This window comes from Mauremys reevesii, linkage group 9 (genome assembly GCF_016161935.1).
Source record: "Mauremys reevesii isolate NIE-2019 linkage group 9, ASM1616193v1, whole genome shotgun sequence".
NCBI classification, from domain to species: Eukaryota; Metazoa; Chordata; order Testudines; family Geoemydidae; genus Mauremys; species Mauremys reevesii.
In genome coordinates, this window is record NC_052631.1 from 101,143,100 (window position 1) to 101,159,129 (window position 16,030).

The 16,030-nt window shown below is 44.8% G+C and overlaps 2 protein-coding genes across 7 annotated transcripts in view; one reads left to right on the forward strand and one right to left on the reverse strand.

The window, feature by feature from the left end:
* SLC6A14 (solute carrier family 6 member 14) overlaps positions 1-15,941 on the reverse strand; it is a 48,715-nt gene extending 32,774 nt beyond the window's left edge. For 4 of the 5 annotated variants that reach the window (XM_039489054.1, XM_039489053.1, XM_039489052.1 and 1 more), the window contains exon 1: positions 15,189-15,331. In XM_039489054.1, coding sequence (XP_039344988.1) covers positions 15,189-15,261 — 73 coding nt within the window. In that variant the 5' untranslated portion in view covers positions 15,262-15,331. Of the gene's footprint in view, positions 1-15,188; positions 15,332-15,876 lie in introns of those variants that run through there. The other variant, XM_039489055.1, reaches the window with a different exon arrangement.
* The window catches only part of LOC120372182, a 56,987-nt gene continuing 52,167 nt past the window's right edge, over positions 11,211-16,030 (forward strand). For both annotated transcript variants that reach the window (XR_005584770.1, XM_039489057.1), the window contains exon 1: positions 11,211-12,236. Coding sequence is in view for 1 of the 2 variants with exons in the window: in XM_039489057.1 (XP_039344991.1) it covers positions 12,141-12,236 (96 nt within the window). In the remaining variant the exon portion in view is untranslated. The remainder of the gene's footprint in view (positions 12,237-16,030) is intronic.

Consider the following 16,030-nt stretch of genomic DNA (forward strand, 5'->3'; position numbering starts at 1 on the left):
GAAGCAGCTTCTTAAGGGGTTGTAATAAACTATAGTGAGGGTGAGAAATGATCATGAGAAAACCCTGCTGCCTACAGCTGCGGTTTCTATAGGCCTGCTCCCATGAGTAAACAAGTGGGGTTGGGGTCTGATCAGTTTTGTCATTCACTTCAAGGAGATGGGTTCCTGCTTGCAATCAAAGCCTCTGCCAGTGCAAGAATAGGGAGACTGGAAGGTTTATAACTGAGCAACTGCCCCACTCTCTGCCCCCGCCCCTTCCCACCCCCAGGATTTCTTCAGCTTTCCTCTCAGGGCCACATTTATTGTTTGTGCACTGGAGCTGGTCAGAAAACGGAATTTCCATCCTTCGGGGAATCCCAGCATTTGGAAAGTTGTTTTTGTCCTAAATTGGGACTTTGAAATTTTTGTGGAATAGAAGTTCACAAAACTTTTGATTCAGAAAGTTCAGAAGAACTTTATCAAAGCATTTCGTTTCAATGTCAAAACATGTCATTTCTCTCAGACGATGCGTCAAAACTAGAAGGTTGGAATGGAATGAAATGAATTGAGAAAGTCAAAATGAAATACTTCATTTCAGTTTTGAATCTTTATGACACATTCCAGCAAAACAAGTAGCTTAAGATGAAATGGCATTTTCCAGTGGAAAACTGCTCCATCAACTTTTTTTTACCAGTTCTATTGTACATTGTAGTAAGATGAGGTCCTAAAATATAAGTCCTTGTATCTGAGGCCTGGTATGAGGCCTAAGACCTGAGCTAAAGTAATGGTCAAGACTTTTCTGATATAAAACAAAGTGAAGCTGTGAGCAAGAGGCAGGCCCTACTCACAGATTCTGGCATGAAGAGGGCTGATGCTGCAAACACACACATACCTAAAAGGTACTGGGCACAAGGGATGTAAACACGTGCCAGGATGGTACCAGAACACTCCAACATGAGCACATTCCCGCTCAGATAACAGGAACATTCTGACTCATCCTAAAGACAGGGTTAAAAGGATAATATGATGGATAGAGTTGTTTTGCTCGAACCAACATTGACAAGATAATAGATGGCACCTTAACATGTAGAGGGGTTGTACCTCAGTACATCAGGAGTGATGTGTAAGTTGTTTGCACCTGTGTATAAAAATGGACCTCTGAGGGGTTGACTTTGTCTGGCCTAGGGGGCAGTGGTAAGTCCCGCCACTGACTGAGCTGGTCCATTGTCAGGGAACATAGATGTACTAGCAGAACTGTAGACATCTGATCCAGGGAGCTGGAGACTGTGTTTCGTTTGGCAATAAACCTGGCCAGGTGCCTTCATACCTTAGTAGAGTCTGTGGTCATTGGGGTTCTCTCGAGATCTGCTGTGCCAGCGACCTGCGCAGAGCCAGGGCAGCACACAGGGAGAACACACACATGCAGCCGACTGTTATCAACATCGAACAGAGCAGAGCCCCACACCAGTGATGTCTGACGACATCATTATCTGCAATATCGTTTTCTAGGCAGCAGTGTTGACTTAACCCCAGGTACTAGTTCTCCAGTGAGATCTTTCTTCATTGTAGCACTCTCTGAGGCGATACTTACACTAGGAGCTAGGGGTGTGATTCCTCAGCTCTTGTGCAGATACTTGCACCAGTTCTCATCAAGCTAGCGTGAGTATAAACAGGAGTGTAGCCACGGTAGCCCAATATCTTCCTTAGGCATTAGACACAGACACTGGGCCCTGGTCTTCTCTCAAGTGTCTCACAGTTGGTCCTGTGTAACTGAGGGAGAACTGGCTCCATTACTTTCAGAAACTGGATGAAATAGCTCTGGTCTAACTGTCAAACATACAAAAATCTCGACCTAAAGAATCTTTCTCAGGGTTTTCTATGAATAAAAACACTTTTTCCTTTCTGAAACTTACAACATTTTATCATCAACTTTTAAAGAATTGAAATAAACTTTTAAAAAGCCTCAAGCCTCCTCTTCCTAACCAGGGGTGGCTCCAGGCACCAGCGCAGCAAGTGCATGCGTGGGGGGCAAGCCGCGGGGGGCGGTGTGCCGGTCGCTGTGAGGGCGGCAGTCAGGCGGCCTTTGGCGGCTTGCCTGCGGGAGGTCCGCCGGTCCCGCGGCTTCGGCGGCAATTGGGCGGCGGGTACGCCGAAGGCGCAGGACCGGCAGATCACCCGCAGAAATGCTGCCAAAGCCACGTGACCAGTGGACCTTCCGCAGGCGAGCCGCCAAAGGCCGCCTGACGGCCGTGCTTGGGGCAGCAAAAAACAAAGAGCCGCCCCTGTTCCTAACCTTGTATTTATAAAAGCCACAAGTATCTTCAACCTGTTTTTCTTTGAGCAACTGCAATGTGCAACTAGGGAGCATATCATTAACCCAACATAACAAGTTCCACTAATACAAGGGAGGAGTTAAAATTGCATGAAAAATACAAACCGGGAGTGTGTACATATCAAAACCTAAGCTCTGGGGCAACGCACACAATTCATAATATAATAAGTAGCTTAATGGGAGGGGAATTTTTTCAGAGCTGTGAATAATGGGAACCAGGGAATCATTCTTCATAGAAATATAACTGAGAGTATGAATATTCAGCAATATAATGACTGGAGTGTCAATTATTGAGAGTGCCCAGATGAGTCCCCCAGCCCTTGCTAACAGTGACATATTTCAATTATTAGCAAATTCTTCCCCATTGAATCAGTCTCTTATGTCATTTTCCTCAGTAACATTTGGGTGCTGCTGCATATGGAAACCACCCATATCCCCATTAGTTACATGAAAACTGTTTTGAAAAGAAGGCAGAAAAGGACGCGGGGGAGGAGCAATAGACGTGAGCTATCTCAGTTTTAGTAAGGCTTTCGATACGGCCTCACATGACCTCATGAGCAAACTAGGGAAATACAATCTAGACAAACTATAAGATGGATGCACAATTGATTGAAAAGTCATATTCAGAGAGTGGTTATCAATGGTTCACAGTCAAGCTGGAAGGGCATTGAATGGGGTTCTGCAGGGGTCGGTCCTGGGTCTGGTTTTATCCAATATCTTCATAAATGATTTGGATAATGGCATGGAGAGCACACTTCTAAAATGTGCAGACAATACCAAGCTGGGAGGGGTTGCAAGTGCTTTGGAGGACAGGATTCAAAATCATCTTGAGAAACTAGAGAAATGATCTGGAGTAAATAGGAAGAAATTCAATATGGACAAATGCAAAGTGCTCCACTGAGGAAGGAACAATCAGTTGCACACACACAAAATGGGAAATGACTGTCTAGGAATAAGTACTGTGGAAAAGGATCTGGGGGCTGTGAGTGGATCACAAGCTAAATATGAGTCAACGATGTAACCCTGTTGCAAAAAAAGCAAACATCATTCTGGGGCGTATTAGCAGGAGTGTTGTAAGCAAGACATGAGTAGTAATTCTTCCGCTCTATTCGTCACTGATAAGGCCTCAAGTGGAGTATTGTGTCCAGTTCCAGGCAACACACTTCGGGAAAAATGTGGACAAATTATAAAAAGTCCAGAGGAAAGCAACAAAAATGACAAGAGGTCTAGAAAACCTGACCTAGGAGGAAAGATTTAAAAAATTAGGTTTGCTTAGTCTGGAGAAGAGAAGACTGAGAGGGCACATGATAACAGACTTCAAGTACTTAAAAGGTTGTTAGAAAGAGAATAGTGATAAATAGTTCTCCTTATCTATGAGGATGGGACAAGAACTAATGGGCTTAAATTGTAGCAAGGGAGGTTTAGGTTAGACATTAGGAAAATCTTCGTATCAGGGTGGTTAAGCACTGGAACAAACTACCTGGGGAGGTTGTGGAATCTCTGTCTTTTGAGAGGTTTAAGGGCAGGTTAGACAAACACCTGTCAGGGATGGTCTAGATAATACTTAGTCCTGCCTCAGTGCAGGGGACTGGACTAGATGACCTGCTGAGGTCTCTTCCAGTCCTACATGTCTATGAAAAGAGAAGGGCTGTCTATCACATAGCACGTGTTTCAGCTGATCTGACATACTAAAACCCCCTCATTACATGATCTTACAGGGCATTATATTTATCCTTGTTCTCCACCAGCAGCCTGACCACCAGGCTGTAACCAATAACCTGTATTGCCTCGGCTAGTCTGTATGCTTTTCTCTTGTGTAACTGACAGTAACTTCTTCTGTCCACTCTTCTCTTTGTGTGACACCTGCTCCCATCTGGGAGCAATGCCTTACGAAGTATTCCCATCCCAGCCAACGGCACTGCTCGTCTGTGCAAGAGCTGAGCAACGGGAGTAAGGGTTGCACAATCTAGATCTTCAATAAAATAAAATTTGGAACTAAAATGCCAGAGGCAGGAATCAGCCCTTAATACCCACTGCACAGTACAATATTTAGCCCTTTCTCACCCCTCAGTCACCAGGATTATGGACAAGTCTGTGAAAAGAAAATCATTCAGATAGACCTCCGGAGGTGCCTAGGCCTCACGGCACCCCACTCTACATAGGTGAATTTCCAATTCTAGGCACATAGATTCCCTTTGCACCCAGCAGAGTCAGAGGTGCAAGGGGCCTGCGGGAGGAGAGAAGATCATTGTCTTCCCGCCCGCCCCTACATTCCATCATGAACAATGAGAACTGTGTTTAAAAAACAGGGGGAACAATCTTTCCCCAAACTCTGAAACCATCAGCACGTCTAACACAAGCATCTGTGTTCTGTACTATGGTCTGGATTCACCCATAGGAATGCCAGGGCACGTCCCAGTGACTCCTGAGGACAGAATTTGGCTGCCTGGGGCAGTGATTACAGGGGAAGAACTAATAGTACCATGATGGCATTTTGGAATTGAAAAGATGAGGTAGCTGTGCCATCTGAAATAAGGGTCTGTACTTCCCTCCGTGTATGCTCCTGTTATCTAATCTATCTAGCTAAGGGATTTAACCCTCCAATGCAGTAGACTCTGAGTGCCTTCCACATAGTAGCATTAGCAATAGCAAAGTCCTAGCAGACTTCATGGAGTCTCAGTATAGAAAAGGTGAGGGGATAAATACATCCCTGATGTATCATCCCTTTCTCTCCAGTGGAGTTAAATCTGAGATGAATTTGCCAGAAGCTGCTTTGGAATTCATCCCCACAATTAATTAATAGTGTCTATGCCTCTTTTTAAACATAATTTTATTTTCTGCACTTTCTGTGGGACAAACGGGCGAGCAGACCTTTATTTCATGCTCTGAGAGGAATTACACACATCAGTGTACACAAATAAATGACTATTTTTATTTGACTGCTGATAAGAAAAGAGATTAATACACATAATTCCACTACAATCGGCAGAAAAAAATGTCAAAATATTGGAATAAATTCTCTGGTATGCTGGACTTCTTTGCACTGTTCTAGGGACACAGGTCAGCAATAAATCTGATGTGAATGGCTAATTAGCTGGGTTACAGCTGCTTTGCATTGCCAGCCTTCAGTAAAACAGCTGGATATGTAATCTGGCCCATTAGTGTTACTCCACAGGATCTAACTACAGAGTCCCCCATGCCCCAATTGAAGAGATTTTATTTGTGTGCAGAAGTTGTGTTCCCTTTGCATTGCGACATTTCCCCAAATCAATCGTTGTTACATTTGGGTTGTCCAGGTGATTTCCAGCGTCAAGGGACACATCTTCAGAAATTCAGGTCCTTTCACATTCCTGGGGGCGATTATCCAAATCTGCTGACACCAATCCAAACCCAGAACATTTTGGATCCATCAGCCTTTGTGCAATAATTAATTTGTCCGTATTATCTCAACCCAATAAGCCCGTCATTTGCTACCTCTCCACATTGGGGATGACATCTGGCCTTTCTTTGGCTGACATGCCCGGAAGAAACATTTGCAAGGTAATGTTGTAATGCAGCTTGATGGAGTGTGGACATCATCCTGGAATGATGTAGCCAGGGAACACATGAAGCTACTGCCACATACCTCATGGAGGGGCCACCCAGACCATGGTTCAGTGAAAAGGGAGCTTTGACAGTGCCCAGGCCAATCAGCACATCAACAGAAGCATTGGCCAACAGAAGACCAGCCATACAAGATGCTCCAACTCATCATGGACATCCATTGAACGTGAATGGGGGTGGGGTGGGGGTCGAATTCCCTATTCTTGGTGATGTGGGCATTCCTCAGGCCTTGATTCTTCTTTAAAGAACTGTTTTAAACCTGGGTTAAAGAACCAGGTTTGGCCCCTGTAGTTCAAGGTCTCAGGTACGAGTCCACTGACTTAGGGCACCTGAAAGTGGCTTTTGTTGCCATGTGGACAGGGCTTTACAAAATGTGTCTCAGAGCTAGGCCATCTCAGTACACAGTATGGAGTCCCAACAAGGCCAGCATCTGCAGAGGGGTTACTTCCAAACCAGAAACTTGGCAGTGAGATTGGGCTTGCTAACATTCAACGTGCAGTCGTGCATTCCGAATCAGCACTGGTAGGCATCTTTGCGGCATTGCAACATTCCACGATGTGCACCTTTTAAAAATGTATTCAATCAATAGAAACCCAGGCACTTGCCCTGATTTAAGTGCCTGATCATTTACAATACTCAGCTTCCACTAGCAATCAGAAGTCATAAGACATCTACTCCGTATATTCACCTCTTGCAAAGCATTTATGAACTGGTTTCTGGATGCATAGTGCAGACACTGCAGCACGGCTATTTAATTCGTTTCATCTATCAGGATTATAAAGGTTTAATGGTGTACAGACAGCACCGTGTTTAACTGGACCTAGTATACCCAGAGCATTCCAGTCTAAAGGATACTGCAAAGATGTGTGGGATTTCTTGCAGACAGAGACCTCTATGGTTTCTGAGACCGGAGGCTTTGAAACATGTTGTCTCAAGGTGGAAGAATAATGTTAGATATCTTCACTTAGAATTATATATAATCACGTGGCAAATGATAGTGCTGGAAATCCTTCAAGAAGAACTACTATGTGTTACAAGACATCTGACAAGAGACTAGATCAATTTGACACAAATATCTGATGATAAATTTTCATTTTAACCCTGTAAATGGTTCAGGTCCAAAGTTCTGAGTTTATTAATTGTACCTTTGCAGAATTAGACTAATTAACCTCATACCATTTGGCTCTGTTACGGTATTTTGCATTAGCAGCTCATTTAAACTTACCATTATTTATTGTTTGTCTTACTGTAGCACCTAGCAGCTCTAGTCATGGCCCAGGACCCCATTGTGCTAGGTGCTGTACATGGGTACACAATGTCTCTCAAATTATTTTTTCTTATAGTGGGTAGTAGCAAAAGAGCCTGAGACATAAGCCCTTGTATCAGAGGCCTTGCATGAGGCAGGACCTGCTCACAGAATCTGGCAAGAACATGGCTGATATTGCAGAAATACACATTCCTAAGAGGCACACTCAAACACATCCTGATATCAAGGATGGTAGAAAAAATATTCCCAGAGAATAACAGGAACACGCTGACCCCTCCTAACAGGTGAGGCCAGGATGACAGTGCGTAACTTGTTTGTATCAGGGTATAAAAACGTACCTCAGAGGCAGGATCTTTATCCAGCCAAGAGGGAAATGGAAAGTCCCGCCATTCACTGAGCTGCGTCCATTGTCACGGGCATACATGTCTTAGTATCCTTGTGGAGTCTGCCAGGTGCTAGTACTGTGCGTCACCAGTGTGCTGTGTCCGTTATGTGCACAGCGCTGGGGCAGCACACAGAAAGAACACACACACGCAGCCGAACATCTAGCCACACTGGTGACTCCGACCGCTGCTCTGGTAAGTAAGCGAGCTGTCCTCTGTAGGAATCGCGATCTAACATGGCAGAAACCCACGTTCTAGGAACCCCCTTAACCCCTCCCTGCAAATCCTCACAGAGTGCAATAAGGTATGGACACGCGCTGGGTTGCTAGCAAAAAAGGTCCGCATGAATTTTAAAAATATAGTGGGGAAGGAACATGGAATGAAATCTGTAAGGCTAGGGCAAAAAACTAGCCTTAAAATGTAAAATATTGCAAACTATAACCACGGCTGTTAAATGATTAACACAACATGCCCCAAAATTGGCAGATATTGTTGGGAAGATATTATGTTGTTAAGTATCAGAGGGGTAGCCATGTTAGTCTGGATCTGTAAAAGTGGCAAAGAGTCCTGTGGCACCTTATAGACTAACAGACGTATTGGAGCATGAGCTTTCGTGGGTGAATACCCACTTCATCAGATGAATGTGCTTATTGTGTTGTTAGTAGCTTTTGTTATGCAATGTTCTGTGCAGAGCCAGTGGAGAGGAAGCTGTTTGAGAAGCAGGAGTGATTTGCTCAATGCCTTGTCTCTGATTTGAGTCAGTGCTCAAGCTGGAGTTACTCACGGGGAACTGGTGCTGGGCTGAAATTCTGGAGAGAAGAGATTACCCTCCATGCTGTTTGCCCCGCACTGGGCTGGTGTATGTGTGTAAAGAAAACAAGTGACACTTAGAATATACCCGACTTCACATCACTGATATCTCCTCCACTGGAAAGCCAGCCTGCAAGGGTACCAATATCTGCTCAGCAGAGGCGTCACACTAGTACCAGAAATGGACACTGGTGTCAGAAGAAAAGACAACACTATCGTGTGACTATTTCCAGCAAGGGGTTAATTTTGATTGTCTGACATTTCTCTTTTATATGCCTAAGTGCTTCCAATTAGCTGGCTGTATCCCACACACAAAATTGTTTTGCTGGCTAAGTTGCCATTTTTGTGTCTGACCAAACTTGTTAAACTAGTATTATGAACAAATAGAGGGTGAAAACAAATGGGGCAGATTAACGAATGAAGGACAGCGCCAGGTTTGCCTTTGCGTTAGAATGGCATTTTGGACTCAGGAACTTGTTCATGTTGCACACCATGAACTGATTGAAACAAAGGCATTTCACATTTGCAATCTTACTGGGAATAACAAGGAGGGTGACTTCATTCCTGGGTTAGATACTTGCCCGTTGAAGGCTAGAGGAACAGTGATGGCAACAATCTCATCAGAACTCGGCTACGTTTGTCTTGTTGGTTTTTTAGTAAGTTGGACATTTCAGGGGAGAGGGTCCATGGGTGCTACTGGCAATGAATGTGCTGCTACACATATGGTACATGTGTAGATGTGTAAAGAAGATGCAGATTTCTGCAAGGAAATTTGCAGAGACATCCAGTCTGCAACTCCTGGGATGTTTGCATTCAGGTTTCAGTTCTAGACCACCTCCATTCAACACCTAGGTAACATGTTATCCAAACCAGGACTAGGTAACATACCTGGGAGCTTGAATATTTGAAGAGCATTATTCAAATGAGCAGTGCTGCCTGATCTATTCATTGTGCATTCATTACACTGATCACTTGGAATTCCCAATAACACTCTGAGGTTTGATAGGTTGCCGTCCGAAGATCAGGCCCAGTATTATTAGACTTACTGTTCAGTTGGGAACCCCAACCTGCATGGTTGCAACACTCACACTTAGAAAAAAGATCACAAACAATCCAACCCAACAAGGTATGTAGAGACAATACAAGCAACTAAACATCCATATACTCACACCATCCCTTGCAAAAGGACCCAAAGTGTCAATCACCCTCATCATCGTCATCTTCCTCATTGTCATCCCCCATGGGCATCATCCTGGCATCTGCCAAGGCACGTGGGCCGGAAAACAGCTTTTATGATATGTAATATTGACGCTCACTATGTCTCTGCCTATTCAATAGGCCTTTTTCTTATCTGTATTTCCTCAATACAGGGGACCTTTCTCCCATAGGTTTCTAGTCCTTCTATCTCAGGTTCATTAGCATATACGTCCATTAGTTACCATGACGATCTTGTGGTCAGGCATCTACTGATGTTCCTAATCTTAAAGTACTGTACCTCAAAGTGATATCAACTGACATTTTATGGTTACATGTCAACAAGTTAGTCATCACAACACTCTAACTGGGATATCTTATGAGCTAGGGTTATTTCTGGTTAGCTGCTTATGCTAAGTCTTCTTCGGCCTGGTTTAGCTAACCTATTGTTGCACAGGCCTACGGCTCTTTGCTTTACGGGCTTAATTTACACCTGTGCCTTATCTAGCAAATGCCTATGCACATAGGCTATAGTACTGACCTCTATTTTAGTCTTTTTTGCTTAAGAAGACAACAGACTGATAGCAGAAGAATACAAATGTCATATCACATACCAAACAAGATGGGCAAACACTCAGGCATAGAAAGAACATAAAAGGGACAATGGCAGGAGACGGCAACATTACTAATTCCCCACGGTTGCTCCGTAACATGGACCATGACCAGCATGGGACTAGGACTCCACCCATGACTGCCAACAACCTGCTCTGCTGGATGGAATATCAGGAGTTCTGAGCTGCAAATTCATCAAGATTGTAAAGAAATTCAGGAAGTCTTGGTGGAATGATGCCTGCAGAAGGGTTTGTTCCTGTCGGCAGGAGCTCAGTGAGGTAGAATCACTGAGGTGGTGAGAAGAACTAAAGCACTACAGACACAAGAGAGAAGAGGAGGACATGCCTCAGAGATAATCTGCAGATTAAGTTTACATGGAGGCTCCAAATGGAGTGAAGACGATGTGTGTATTATACAAACTCTTCATACACCTCAAGTTATATTCAATGGTTTGGAAAACCTCTGTTCCTCTCAGGGTGATGAAGGGAGGCTGGTAAGTTTAAAGTTTTGACATTGCCGATGTATTAAGGTAAATTCTTTTGAGTAATCGCTAAGGGTGATTTCCCATTAGAAAGAAAATGAGGTAAACTGGATTTCAGAAAAACTGAGTTACATGCAGGCTCCCTTCCTTGTTCTTGTCTATGGCTCGTTCACAGTAAGAAGGGAATGAGGTTCAGTTGGTGAAGCTGTGATTACTTTGCCTTTCAGAGCTCAAACGTACGTAAATCCACATTTCTCAGGTTTCCCTGGGCTGAGATTTTAATAGGGTTTCTCGAGGTTTCTGTGGTCCTATCGTTTTCCTGGAATCTGGTCTCTCTTGATATAAACCTGAGCCGTGGGTTAGGCTTTCAGTCCATTCCGTGTATGCTGCAGATGCTGTGAGCATGGCTGGTTTGTTCCTCACTAAGAAACAGAATTCTTAAAAATGAAATTAATTGTGCGTAGATGTTATTTGTCCTCTTGGGTTTTTTATTTTGTTTTTTTCAAGACGATGTGCAAAGGCAAACGTTAACCCGAGTTTCAGTGTTAATGAGAGATGCCAGAAAGTAGGATAATGACATTCTAGAAGGACCAGAACGGTTCTAGAGGGAGCAGAATATTCTAGAAGCTTGTGGAATGGCATTTCAGCCAAAGGACGTTACCGCCACATTGGGTTAGAAAAGTGAAAAGAAGGCGCCTGTTCCTTCGTTAATGGGCGAGTCGTCTCCGCTTACACGGCGGTGAGATCACCCACGATCTGGGCTCTGCCTTCTATCCTGTTTGTGGGTCGTGGACAGTTAGGCACAAAGCTCAGATATGCTGGTTAGGGACAGAGCAGTGACCTCTATGTTATGGCCTTGCTCCCGCATAGAGCAGGCATGGAGCATTGCTCGTAGTGCACAAGCAGTTCCTGAATGCCCAGGAGGACTAAAGCTCCTTCACCAGCCTCAGAGCAGCCCCGGAGCCCTGTTCTGCTGAACTTCCCCGGAGTGTAAGCCAGCCTGTCAGTGCAGAATACCTGCACCCAGTATCATATCCCAGCCCAGCCTGCTGGGAACAACTGTTAGTGAAACCCAGGGTTCAGTCCCTCTATTGCTCCCAGACATTGGAAGCTCTACACACAGGGTCCCTTCCTCAGATGCTGCCCCATTCACACAGCTACAAGACCTTAAAGCACTGAAGGAAACCTCAACACATCACATGTGCTTTGGATCCACAGCGAAAGACAGTGGACTCTTTGCTAGTCTGCATAGCAACACCTCCTTTGAGGAGGCAGTCTTCACCCACCCTAAAGTACAGTTTCTTCAGCACTACAGAAGACATTACTCAGTCTACCTGATCTCAGCCGCTCCAACTCAAGGTCTGATCTCCATTCCCTGAACGCAGCGACTCAGAACCTGGTGATGAACCATCTCTCAACAGCTCATCATCTCCTCCTGTGTCATGGACCCTTCCCATTTGGGTTGCAGTCCAGGATGCAATGCTGATCTTCATGCTCCTGGATCATTCCAGCACATTTAATAGTGCCGACCATGAGAGGGTGCTGGTGCACCCCAGGGACCTGGCTGGGATGAAGGTAAGTGCATGGAGCTTGTACACCTTTCCTCTATCCCCTGAGCAGGATAAAGGGCACAAGGACACCTCCACCCATAGATTCCTCAAGACTTGGAGTTCTGTGAGGCTGTGTCCCCTCTCCCATAAACTCTAACACACGCCGCGTTCTATAACTCAGAAACAGTCACCTGCAATTTCTTTTGCATTTTGCCAAAAAAAGTTTGTTATTTTTGGACTTCCATTCAATAGGCAATTTGTGGGACCATCCACGTACTGGGCAGTGCATCTCCCAGGTGGTGGAGGGGCAGGAAAACCCAAAGAGGCTACTTCTCTGAATGGCTGCAGCAGCCCTCCATAGTCCCAACAGAGCCCTGCCATGCGGGAGAACTAGATGATCCATGCCACAGCCAGGCTTCCAGCCTTGCTCCACCCCCAGCTGCAAAAGTTGCCATTTCTCATGTCCTAGGAGCCAGTGTAGAACTGGGCTCTGGCCACATAGGGGGATGCACTCCCTAAATCCATCCCCCTCTTTGTGCTGCTGTGCTGCATTGGTTCCACTGTGGAAGCAGGCTCTGGGAAAGGGGAGATGGGGTTCCCTGTGCCCAGAGAGAGAGGGGCAAGACTTGTCCGTAAATTACTAGACTGATGTGGTTTGAATGGGAAGCTGTTTGGAGCCGAGCAACTTACTCTGGGGAAGGATGACTGCAATAACCTCTTGTATCTTCTATGTTAAGCCTTTAACATCCACTTATAATAGTTCAGCTGGATGTGTGGCGCATGACTGTGGAAATCTCAGTGCTCCATAGGGCCCGGCTGAGTGAATGGGCCCTATGCCAAAAACACGTGAACTAAAGTCCAAAATAAAACCCTACAACCGGTAACAAAAACTCCATTATTTCAATCACTATCAGTTAGAGACACCACATCCTTGGGAGGAAACATGGCCTAGTGGGTGGAATACCAGGCTGGGGTCAGGAGACTTGGATTCTATGCCTGCCTCTGCCATTGGCCTGCTGGATGACCTTGGGCAAGACATTTCACCTTCCTGTCTCAGTTTCCCTTTATATATTATCCTATATAATAACGATACTGACCTCCCTTGTAAAGTGCTTTGAGAGCTACTAATGAAAAGTGCTATGTAACAGCAAGGTGTTATTACATGCCGAGAGTTTATTGTCTGACACTGCACCCCAATGCTGTACGTCAGCAATAGGCCAAACACACCCCCACGCTCACCCGGGTTTGTGATGGCAGTAGGAAAGCCCCACAAGGATGAAACTGGAGTGGTTTGTGATGTCACCCAAACCCTGAGGTGCTCGCTCTCTCTCTCTCTCTGTGTGTCTCGAAGACTGTGTGCTACAGTTTTCCTTTGTTGTGTAAAATACACTTGAAGGTTATTACAAAATAATCTTATATTAAACACCCCACTGCTCCTTATGTAATATTTGTGGACAAACATTTTTGCATCCTGAGAAAATACATATGTCAGTAAAAGGGAATCGCTTTTCATTCTATTCTCTGTGCAAATTGTGCCTCTTAAAAATTAGACAGACAGGCTTTTAAATGACCCAGGTTTAACCAACACATGCTCTATACCATCACTGCCACAACTGATGGTTCATATCAGGATGGAGAGCGAGGGAGAAAGCCACACTACAACACTTGCTTGAGGAAGGAGGAGAACACGTGTAACTCGTTTGTCTGGCTAAGACGCTGAATGCTTTGCCTGCTCCCCACCCTCTTAATGAGATGCCAAACTTAGCTTGTGCGCATGCAATGTAAGATCAGTATCCGCTTGGGTATTGGCTACGGAAGTGTCAAGCATGCCGATTAAAGATGCGCAGCTATTAATTTCCAAGCCCAGGATTAAAAAATTAGAAAGATATCAAATTAATATGGCACATATTACACGGGTTAAAAGCTGGCTGACTGATCGATCTCAAAATGTAATTGTAAACAGGGAATCGTCGCGTGGGTGTTTTCCAGTGGGGTCCCACAGGGATAGTTCTTGGCTCTACACTATTTAGCATTTTTATTAATGACCCAGAAATAAAACATAAAATCATTACAGATAAAGTTTGCAGACAACACACAAATTGAGAGAGTGGTAAATAAAGAAGAGGACAGGTCACTGATGAGTGATCTGGATGGCTCAGTAAACTGGGTGCAAGCAAACAATATGCATTGTAATATGGCTAAATGTAAATATATACACCTAGGAGCAAAGAATGTAGGCCACACTTACACCATGGGGGACCCTATCCTGGGTAGCAGTGATGCTGAAAAAGATTTGGGGGTCCTGGTGGATAATCAACTAAACATGAGCGCCTGGTAGAAGGGCTAACATGATCCTTAGAGGTATAAAGGGGAATCCGGAGGAGGAGTGCAGAGGTTGTTCTATTCCGTATTTGGCTCTGGTGCAACCGTTGCTGGAATCCTGTGTCCAGTTCTAGTGCCCACAGTTCAAGAAGGATGTTGATAAATTGGAGAGGGGTCAGAGAAGAGCCATGAGAAGGATGAAAGGATTAGAAAAACCTGCTTTATAATGATAGACTCAGGGAGCTCAACTTACTTTGCTTAACAAAGACTTGGAGCAATTTGATTACAGTCTATAAGTATCTACCTGGGGAACAAATATTTAATAATGGGTTCTTCAGGGTAGCAGAGAAAGATCTAATATGACCCAATGGGTGGAAGCTGAAGCTAGACAGATTCAGACTGGAAATAAGATGGAAATGTTGAACAGTGAGGGTGATTAACCATTGGAACAGCTTACCAAGGGTCCTGGCAGATTCTCCACCACGGACAATGTTTAAATCAAGACTGGATGACGTTGTTCTAAGAGCTCTGCGTGAGGAATGATTTTGGGGCAGTTCTCTGGCCTGTGCTATATGGGGGGTGGGGCCCAGACTAGCTGAGCACAATGGTCCCTTCTGGCCTTGGAATCTGTGACTCTATATAAACAGACACCTACTTTCTTCCATTCCTGAGTCTTTGCTGCTAGCTTCCTCGTGCTGAACCAGCCTCTGATTCCACCTTCTCCCCATCTTTTACGGCTCGGGCCCTGCTGCAAACTGCCTATACCCATCTCCCTTGAGGCAGCGTCTGTGCTGATGAGCACCACGCTGACATAAGTTAAGTGGGGGAGGCACCTCATGCAAATTACTCATTGTAATCCACATGAATGCCACCATTATGTAGGCCCCTCAGGAGCAGTCTCCTCATCACTGACTTCAGTAAACCTCCCCTCACCCTCTGATCCCTAAATGCTAAGCTGACTGGCGGTTTTAAGGCACACTCTATATTTGCAGATGATAGTTTTTCAACAAGATATGTTCTATCCTAGCTTGAAAATATACAATCTACTCCCGTGGTTTGGGGCAAAAATCTAAGAATAGTTCTTCAGAAAGAGCAGATTGCATTTGTTTTCCCATCAGCAAGGTGTAACGGCCCCGTGGAGTCCGACCCCTGCCACCACACACCCTCGAGTGGCTCAGTTCTCTCTGTACCCAACAGCTGTTTCCTCCTCTGGCAGGCTTCCCTGTTGTGAACATTACTCCTGGCTTTATGACACTGTTTACCTCATTAGTTACCCCAAAACAACCAAACAATGAAAGCAGCCAGCTACCTATTTGTGAAGATCAAAAATTACCAATACTCACCAGCTCTGCAGCAACTGCAAAGGGGCAGGTTCTAGGACCCACACATGTTCACATGCTGACATATAACAATTATTTACTCTCTGGTGCAGTTACTAAGCAAACAAATCTGGTTGTGAGCCATTCATGGCAGAGGTGTTAATTAAACTGCCTGTTC